The following is a 10479-nucleotide window of genomic DNA, read 5'->3' as shown; positions in this document are numbered from 1 at the left end:
TTTCTCTTGCCTCCCTCTGGGGCTGTTTAAATAAGGCAATATGGCATGTTCTTTTGGCATTTGATGTAGTTTCCATGTGCACCTACTATTTCTTGGAAGCTATTTGGGAATGGCTCAGACCAAGGAAGAGTACAGTTAAGATAAACACTTAGCCACATTGGTGATATTTCTGTGATATATTGGTTCCATTTTACAAGTCCTATGCCCACATTGTGTTAGCCTTCATGGTGGATACTTAAAAAATTATCATTCAACTGTAGTGACTGGGTCCATGTGAAGGTAATGCAAAATAGCCTGACTATGACCCCTGCAGTGGAGAAGATTTGACTCTTAGAAGTACAACAGTAGAGTGACTTTTCTAAATCATTAATCATTTTGGGAGGCTGTCACATGAGCAGAAACAGTTATTCCAATTTTTGTTAGTTATCTTTTCAAGGATTCAGGCCAGTGATGCTTGTTATAATCCTTCCAGGATGTGAGGGTTCAGAATGACTATATTCAGTTAGAGAGGGTTTTATGGCAAAGGAATTTGGAATCATTGCTACAAAGTAGCTTGGATGGTGTTGAATAGTTTCATAACTATAACGGGTAACTATCAGGGAGCCCAAATGTTTAAAAGTGTGAGGAGTGCCGTGGGAATACAATTATTTTCATGAGATACATTTTAAATTCATCACATCTTCATATTTATCAACTTAATATGCATACGTAGTAAAAAATGAAAAAGTACATAAGTGTGCCGGGAAAATCATCATCTCCTACACACTCCAGGCATCTTCTCCACATGCTGCCTAATCATCCTGCATTCCATGATCACCACCAGTGCCCTACCTCATCTGCCTATTGTGGAGTTTCCATTGTTCTCAAATAATATTCAGACACTTTCTAGGAAGGTTAATATCTTATACCATTTCCTTCACTCTCACAACTTTTCTCCATTTTAGGATGTACTTATATTAGTTACTTTGTGAACATAACCATTAAACAATTATTTCTTTCGCTGTCAATTTATATAGTGTCTCATGGTTCATCTCTGTTTCTATACCCACTCCCAAACCCCTAATAACTGAGTGTTTGTCAAGGAAGACAATATTTATTCTATAATCTGTGCCATAATTTAATTTTAGTTACTTCTATTGTAGGTGGATTTAAGAGTTCATTACTAATAAATATTCATAATTTCTGGCAAAATAAGTTTGTTTACCCCAGAGGTGAGAAATGAATTTCTCCAAACTGTAATGAAACAAAATTTCCTAGAAAAGAAGCTGTATATGCAACTTTTAAGGCCATAGCTCTTCCTAGGAAATACACATTGTCTGGGAAAGTATAATGAATGCCCCCTCCCCCTTGATTCTTAGAACATTTCTCTGTTGTCTGTACCTGTATTGTATTGTATTTGGTTTTCTTTTCAGTTTTTGTGATTGGGGCTTCCAAATGTGACTTTCACAATTTACATAACCTTAACTTTTTGCTTCATAGTGTGGGAAGATTTTGTCTTCCAGGCTTAGTAATGATTGGACTCCAAATTCAGAAATAATAATTTTGACTAGCAATTATATTTTTTTCTGCTTTTTTATTCTTTTCCTAGAAGCCTGTAGTTTTCTTATGGATGTAGTTAGTATCTCAAATGTGTGGGATGATAATTAAATTTCAAAACATTTTCTATTCTGAATTATCTAAATTTCCTATGAAGTACATTATTTTTATTGATCTTTATTGCCATTGGTATTGTTGAATTTCTGGACTAGTGCTTCAGAATTAAAACAGGTGCAACAACTCACATCCTGTCTGTATTTCTTCCCTTCCTTACTGTTAGGTCTCAACAATCTGATTGACCCTAGAGGTGTCTGTCTCTGATAGACATGGGTCCTCCAAGGGAAATATCTTGTTTCCCAGCACCTGTGTCAGAACAGAAGACCTAGCTCCTTCACCACCTCCAGCATCATCCTATTCTTGCCATTAGCCTATGACTGAAATGCCCTGTTTCCCAGCACTTGTACCACAAGACAAGGCCCAGTTCCTTGACTACCCTAGAAATGGACAATGGACACATCACAACATAAAAATTCCCCCACTCTTACCAGGTCTTTCCTTTCCTATAAAGTGCCCAGTCTGTAAGTAGCTGTGGGCTCTGGCTCTCTTGATGGAGACCCCCCTCTGCAGGTTTCTTTTCCTGAATAAACTTGTGCTGTTGATGAGCCATCTCTTTATTTATTTCTCTGTGCTTTTCAATCTAACACACATTCCTTTTTGCTTTCCAAGAGGTAACCACATCTGTAAACTGATTTCATCATTCGCTTATATAAACATATAAGTTTATCCTTCATAAAGCATGCATAAATAAAACTATTTAATAGCACAAAAATGCTATTAAAATATTTTCCTTCCAGGACCTGTCTGTTTTTTCCCCTCCTCTCACAATGAGTTTCTATGGCTAGTCTCTCTAGCTGTATGTATCCACAGCTCATTTTCTGATGGGCAATGACTTATAATTTACTCTGGCAACCAAAAATGCACAGAAGAGACACGTATCACTTCTGGGAAGCATTTGGGAAACAGAATGTGATTCCTGTGCTCACATGCTATTGCTGGGTGAGACAGGGGAGACTGTGTTGCATGGACTTGTCAACAAGATCAGAGAGACTGCAATTTGAAGGACAGGGAGAAAATTTTGAAACTAATGCAAATCTGGTCAGAGCAAGAAATAAACTCTTGTGTTATGTCAATGACATCTTGTTGCTATTTCCCATTATTCCTTTTCCTTTCTTTTATTCCAGCTGGATATGGTTTTATGTGAGGTGATGTGGTAACCCAATTTCATTTTTCTACATAGATACCTGATTGTCCAACCATGATACCTGGGTCTTAATTCACAACCCCAAGAGATGTTTCATAGGATTACCTGGAGTCCCTCCCCAGGTTGACCTTATCCACAGTGAACAGGAAAAGGTAGTGTGGGAATGAGGATGTTTCCTCTTATTTATAGCCTGAATGGAGTTACAGGCAGAAAATTTTAGGCAGAATAGCATCCTCAATGATGTGTAAACTCTAGTGTTGTGAATATGTTACCATACACAGACAAAGGGATTTTATAAAAATGAATAAGTTAAAGATCTTTATACTGGATTTTCTATGCAGGGAGCTATTGTAATCACAGAGGGCTCAGAGATAGGAGGGAAGGTTAGCATTAGAGAAGAGGCCATGATGACAGAAGGGGAGGATAAAGTGATGTGGCTATAAGTCAATGATGCAGACAGTATTAGAGACTGGAAGGTTTAAAAAAAAGAGATCCTACACAGAGCCTCTGGAAGGACCATAGTGCTACTGACTCCTAATATCAGTTTTGTGAGCCCTGTTAACTTCTGACCTCTAATTGTGAAATAATCCATTTGTGATTTTAAGGCACTGAGTTTGTGGTGATATGCTACAGTAACAATAGGAAACCGATGAAGGTTGAACAACATTGGGATCTTTAAGAGCAATCTAGTCATAGTATGTGATTTATGTCCTTTCACTTTTAAACTGCTTTAAGATTTTTCTGTAATCATTTATCGGATGTGTGTCTGTGTGAAAGAGAAAGAGAGAGAGAGAGAGAGAGAGAGAGAGAGAGAGAGAGAGAGAGAGAGAGAGAGAGAGAGAGAGAAAGAGAGAGAGAATACTGTAGTATATTTCTTTAGTCAGAAATAATCCTGGACCACAGGACATCAGTTTTCCTCCTATGTGAACCAAGGTTATAACATCTAGGTGGACAGACAAAGGGACAGGAGTGAGGCTGGTTCACAGTTGAACTGAGTTCCTGCCCAGTTACTAGAAATAGTATTTTTACTATATACTTTTGGACAAGGATTTTGAAGTTAGGGTGTATGGGGTTGTTAAGTTTTCTTTTCCATTTTCCTGGCTCTCCAGTTCCCTAGTTGGCCATGCAGTACCACTGCTCATAATTCTGCTTTCTAGAAAATTCCCAGTGCTTCATGTCCTTTTGGACTGAAGATAGAGCTGAGTAGAATTTACCTCCCAAGGGCTCAGAGTGGAAGTTGTCATCGTTTTTTGCCTACCTGACATCTGAACCAAATTTATGGAGTTTGAGACTCTACTGTCAATGCTGGTAGAATCTGGCTCCCATTACATAAGTGTGGAATCCCAGCTTCTTTGTAGCTATCCCACTGTCACAAGACACATGGCTTCTGCCAATCAGGCACCTGCCCTCAAGTTATAGGAAACCAGTAATGTGAAATGCAAGGTCCACTTTGAATCCATATTGTTGATGGTGGTTGACGGGGCAGCTGCATGAACAGTCTGGAAGTCTGAGGTAGAGTTTCTAGAAGAAGCACCCAATGTTCAGTGTTAAGAGTTTCATCTTCAGCTAGCAGAGGTGTCTCCACCAGCTCAATGTGGACATGATCCTGAATATGTGGCCTTCTAGCCTGTCTTTCCTGTCTCCTTCAAGCACCATTTCAAGAGCAAATTTTATTAAAATTTGTTCATTAAAACTGTATTTTCATTAGCTATTTCAGCTACTATAAAACTTAGAAACACCCCAAGTCTCCTTTGTGCTGGTGTGGAAGCCAGAGGTTAGTCTCATTGTTGATCAATCACAGGTGCAGGAGTTTCTAGTAATACAATTCCTCTGAACTTTCCTTATTTATTTATCTTGATTGATGCTGTCAATTCATAAGAAATGCCAAGAATCTGGTCATGCCTTGATCTTTGAGTCCTTATTTATATCTTGTGGGGAGGGAGAATCAAGCCAATGGACAACTTAGAGAAAATGGACAAGTGTTACATACAAATATCTGGTTGGGCACTCTGCCAGGAGCTGTATCCTTAGTCTAGGAATGAACTCTTGCCCTTTCAGTTCCCCACGGGGCCCTCTAACTTGTGTCCAGTGTTGCCCAACTGCCTCTCCTGACCTTTCTATCTCTCTTCCATCAGAGCACTTATAATTATTTGATGTTATTGATCCTGTCACTCCTTTTTCTGTCCCGCCTCTCCACACACATTGAAGATGGGCTATGCAATACACAGCAACCACTATATGTGACCTCTTGGTGATGAAAATAGGGCCAATCTAGTAGACATCTGCCTGAAATATTACAAATAACACAGGATTCCAGACTTAGTACATATATACAAAGGAACATAAATTCTTGGGTAGAGAATTTTTCCTATATGTTGTAATGACATTTGATATATTAGATTAAATAAAACATGATTAAAATTCTTTCACATATTTCTTATTACATTTGGATTGTGTCTACTGGATGATTTAAAAGTTTATATGGGCAGTAGCTGCAATTTCAACTCAAGGGCTCAGTCACTGTTCTCCATGTCCTGGTCCTAGATGGTCTCACTCAGGGAAAAGCCCATGAACGATATTTTTCCACGAATGATGAGCCCTGAAAAAAATAACCATTTTGTTCTCTTCCCCAAAAAGATTAATTCACTTCTGTTTGCTAAAGAAAGTACCTGAAAAGGGCAAGGCTTTGGTCTCTTCCACCTTCTCTACAATTACCCCTATGCAGAGGATTCCTGTTCCTTGTCCCAGAATTCACAGTGCCCCTAACCTCCAAGGATCACAGGAAACCAAATTTCTCTTTTGCCGTTTTCTGCACACCTAGTTGTCAAGATCATGGCTTTTCAGGGCCAGAGAAATATATTGGACACCTTTCCTGAGAGCAGGATGGCCAAAGTTTGGAAAGGTGGAACCTGTGGGGAGGTGTTGAGCTGCGGAGAGGGAAGTGGGACAGAGACACAGGAATGAGGAAATGCCAGGACTGGGGCGAGGAGGGCCCAAAACCAACATGACAGGTGGATTTGAAAGGTACAGAGTGAGGTGTGTGTTTGCCCATGCAAGGAGGAGCCCGGAATTGGGTGGGGAGGCTGCCAAATCTTTAGTTCCCAGCAGGATAAAAGCAGGGTAATGCTGGCAGTTCTGGATTAGGTCTCTGCCCTGGTGCAGCTTCAGCTGTAGCATAGTTTGACTCCTGCCTCCCAGCTCACTATGGTTTATATTGTGCAATTCCTGCTGTTAACCGTGGCCATAGCCCTGGCCATGAGCCCGGTGGTGAGCTCAGAGTCTATGACGGGTGCCATCCAGGAGGCTGACATCAATGACAAAGATGTGCAGCAGGTGGTGGACTTTGTCCTCAAATTTTACAATGACGAGAATGATGACCTGTATGCCAGTCGAGCAGTACAAGTGATGAGCGCCAAGCGGCAGGTGAGAGCATGCCCCCGGGGCCTGATGTGGGTGGGTTTGCCCTGTTGTATTGCTCAGTCTTTCTCCCAACCAAACACCCCACCCTGGGCTACCTACCTGCTCTCCATCCAGATAACCCTGGGCTTACCTTGAAGAATGTGATATCATATGGTTTGGACAGATGCAGGACATGAACATAACCAGGTTTCTCTCACAAGCCATGCCCTTGGTAATTTTTTGTCACCTTGCAATACTTGACAAGCCTGTCCTGGGGCAAGTCCCCACTGGATTTTCCTGAAATCGGGCCAGACACTGCAGATGGGCATATGTCTCTTTTAGTCTGGTTCCAGGAGCCAGCAGACAAGAGTCATCAAGGCACCAGGTCAGGCTTAGGGCTCCTGTGTCAGTATAAACTACTAACTAACGGTACAGCATAAGAGAAAGAGACTTCAGGCAGGGCTGTTTTCACAAAGTGATCTTTCAGCATTTTTTCCCTTTAAGTTCTTATTCTGATGCAAGCTCTGGGTTACAGAGCAGCTGCAGCAGTAGTTCACAGCATCTCTGCAGCTTCTTCACCTCATCTCTCCAGTGTTCATGTCTGGCTATATTTATTCAATCAACCTTTCCCCACACACATGTGAATCTGGGACTATATGTTTATGAACATTTATTTATCTGAACCTCCTGAGAGTAAAACTTTGGTATACACTTCTTACAAAGAAGAGCATTTCCCCTATGCACCCAGATTCCAGTTCAAAATCAAGAGTAAACATGACCCCTTACCACATACTCACTTGATTCACTGGTATTTCCTCATGGACACTGCATGGGGTGAAGTTCACCACTCCTGTCCTCAGCCACCTTCCTTCAGGGGCACATCCTGCTGTTTTTGTAACATTGGTGGTTGGAAGGGTCCAGCCAGTTGTGGTGTAGTAATATGTGTCATGATGTGGTGTGGGTCGGGGATGAACTTCATGCATGAAAGGGCTCCATAAGAAGATGTCAACTAGTGACATTATAGTCATCTTAGTTTATGTCCTCTATGTCATTCACACCATGAAATCCCATAATGACACTTTTCCCAGAATGTGTCCCCACACTTAAGTGACATCTGATTGCATGAAATGTTGCTCAGTTTGGATTGACATGGCTTTTCATCCATATTAGGTGCAGGTCATGGGGTAAGTCCCCCCCAGGAGCCCTCACAGCAGGAGCCACCAACATTCCTGATAGACCTTGCTCCCTCTACACAGCGGGCCTGGAGTATTCCCAGGGAGCAATGTCCAGGGGTTACATCTTGTGGCCAGTAACCCTGTGCACTTGAGCACCTGTTGTGTAGATAGGGCCTCTATGAACCCTGCCTGTGCCAGTCAATGAGGATTTCACCCCCAAAAGAGAAGAGGAGAAGTTGCCCTGAGGCATGATACCTGGACTGCCATGCCCCAGGTTTTACCCTAAAGGAGGACTAGAATTTAGACCAGATGTGCAGAGTCACTGTTCAGAGCAGTACATAGCAAAACACAAAAATGTAGTGCAGAACTCCAATGAGGAGGCCTCCATTCTGCCTCCTGATCAAAATTCAGGTGAACAGAGACCTGCCGAATTTCTCCTGCTGCAGTTATCCACTGAAATCACCCCCCTTGGACATATCATGCTATGACATATATGCTATGCACTTTGCCAGCCCATGCACATCTCAAGTTAGACACTAAATGGGAGGGAAGCAAAGGTCTTAACATGCCACCGTGTCCATGACCCTTTCTTTATAGATGGGAATTTGGTATGTTTTGTTCCTGGTTCCATGGAGCAAGGTGTAGAGGACAGGACCTGTCCCTTGCACTGTGTTTGTTTTCAGATATGAAAAGTTGGGTCTAGGTTACACTGTGCAAAGAAAAGGTTAAATCCTGTTCTTTACTCTTAGTGTGATACACTCAGGTGTATGACATACTTGAGAAATAGTCTCATGAGGAATCACATTGAAGGAGGGAGTGTTTGAGGGGCAGACTTCCTTACTGGCATGAAATGGCCACCTATGTGAAGCAGCAGATGTCTTGCTGTGGAATGAGGGATAGGAAGTTTGTGTAAATGTAGGGAACATGTTCTCTGTGGGCTGCACTGGAGACTAGAGTTTAGCTGGAGTTTAATCATCAGACTGCAGCCTTCGACAATGGGCCAGTGTCCTGTCTCTGAGACAAAGGCATCATAATTTAGTTGTTCTGTACTGGGGCCCAGAGCCTTGACTTTCTGCTCAGACCAGCACTACTCTCCTGGAACAGGGAGCTATTTATCTACCTCGAATCTGATGGTTCTCAGAGCTGTGACTTCCATTCTTGAGAACACTGAAGGGTGTTAGTCCCTGCCTTGTGCCTTCTGTTTTCCTGTTTCTCTTCTTACTTGGGAGCAGGAGACAAACACCTTGTTAGAGTTGCCCAGAAGAAAAGAACTAGCATGGGAACCTGTGGCCAGCCTTTCTGAAAGGATGGTTTTGTGCTCCATGGATGACAGTTCTGTCAGCTCTGAAATGCAGACATGAACTGGAGAACACATAACCCTGTAATGTAAAGCAACTGTATGCATATGTACTTGACAACAGTGTTGTAAGTGAATTCCACTCTTTTCACTCTAGGTCATGGCTGGAACACTCTACTACTTGAAACTTGAACTAGGTCGAACCACATGTACCAAATCCCAGTTCAACCTGTCTGCCTGTCCCCTCAATGAGGAGCCAGATCAGCAGAAGGTATGGGCCTGATGTGGACCGTGGGCCAGTCATGCAGCAGTAATACAGTGTGTGAGCCCGTGTGCTTATGTGCCTATGTGAAGAGAGTAAATGTGCAAGTGTTTTAGTACATATGGACAGGTGCATGTGTGCACATGTGTGGGGAGGTGAATGTTTGTGTACATGTGGAGGGAGAGTGGTGGTTCATGAACACATGCACACAGAAAACCTCCCAGGGCTGGGGTGCTGCCTGCTGTGCTTGAGGAGCTACTTGCAGGGGGGATACTGGGAGGAAGAAGAGGATCAGATTAATCCCACTCTATCCTTCTTTCCAGAGTCACACTGAACAGATAAGAGACCTGTAGCTGGTCAAAACCCTCAGGGGAAACCCCTGTCTCAGCCTCTCTCTGGACTGGGCTGGTTCTTGTGATATCACGGATTTGGGTAGAGCAGGACTCTCCTTGCCACTTGTCCCCACTCCCTTTTCTGATTTGTTTCCCACACATCCACTCTTACCTCTGGCCTAGGTGCTGAAGTAGAAGGAGCTTGGTGGCAATGAGCATCTGTCCCTTGCCTGCCCCTCAAGAGCTACTGCATACTTGCACAGCTGCTCCTTAGAAGTTTGTGCCAGGCAGGAAGATATGGTATTCCCTGAGATGGGGAAGAGGACACAGGCCACATGGTGGACTTGGAGCAATGGATGGGGTGATAAATAGATACTACAGAGTTTAGCTGTGTGTCTCGGGACTCTGCAGGGGCAGAGAGGACCAAGAGTCTCATGTCCATCATTTTGCACCCTCATTCAGGGCATCTCATAGCTAGGTGCCATCCCCGCACTGACTGTCTTTCTTTCTTCTCTTTTGTAGAGAGAAATATGCAACTTCCAGGTCTACAATGTACCTTGGGAGCATGAAATCTCTGTGGAAAATTACAGGTGTCACAGTGTCTGAGAGTCTGTTCCAGGCTGGACCACTCTGACCATCCCTAATGAACATGCCTCATTGTAGTGAGCCAGCACTCAGGTGAGAGTGCTGGCCCTCCACAACCAGGAGAACAGTAGAGGAAACTACTCCGGAAGCCATCTGCATGCCTCTCCCTTGTTTCTTTCTTCCCCTTGTGCACAGCCTACATGCAAGCTTCTTCCATGCTCAATTAAAAGTCTTCATTCAGCATCTTCTGTGTTGTTTCTTGTCTCAGGAGGGTGGGAAGAGGGATTGGAGCACAACGGAGTTGGGCGCTCACACCATACATACATATCTGTAAAAGTGGAGTCTGCCATCTTTTGTGATATCTGGCTCTCAGAGCACATAACAAACAGAAAGGGGTTGGGGACCCAAGTGTCCTGTGGACACACAAGGGAGAGGACAGATGTGGTCTGCTTCTTTGGAGCTTGGGAGCTGCTTTGAACAGGACTCAGGAAGAAGGCAGTTACTGGACAGTGACCATAATGGGCCAAACCTCTTCCAGGTGTGCAGAAGTGATACAATTGCAGAGACCAACTGTCATTATTGAGATTTCCCAAAGATATAAATGGTGGCTTATGTCTACTTAATTCTTTAAG

At 43.0% G+C, this 10479-nt stretch overlaps 1 protein-coding gene across 1 annotated transcript; it reads left to right on the top strand.

Moving 5' to 3' along the window:
* The first annotated feature begins 6001 nt into the window (after positions 1-6001).
* Positions 6002-9868, top strand: LOC141423474 (cystatin 10-like). Its single transcript, XM_074075248.1, has 3 exons — positions 6002-6220; positions 8826-8939; positions 9785-9868. Exons 1-3 carry the CDS (start codon positions 6002-6004, stop codon positions 9866-9868), a joined length of 417 nt encoding a protein of 138 aa, XP_073931349.1.
* The last annotated feature ends 611 nt before the right edge of the window (positions 9869-10479 follow it).

The sequence above is a fragment of the Castor canadensis genome, chromosome 5 (genome assembly GCF_047511655.1).
Source record: "Castor canadensis chromosome 5, mCasCan1.hap1v2, whole genome shotgun sequence".
Taxonomy (NCBI): Eukaryota; Metazoa; Chordata; class Mammalia; order Rodentia; family Castoridae; genus Castor; species Castor canadensis.
The sequence above is the reverse complement of the archived record's forward strand: the minus strand, read 5'-3'. Positions and strand labels throughout refer to the sequence as shown.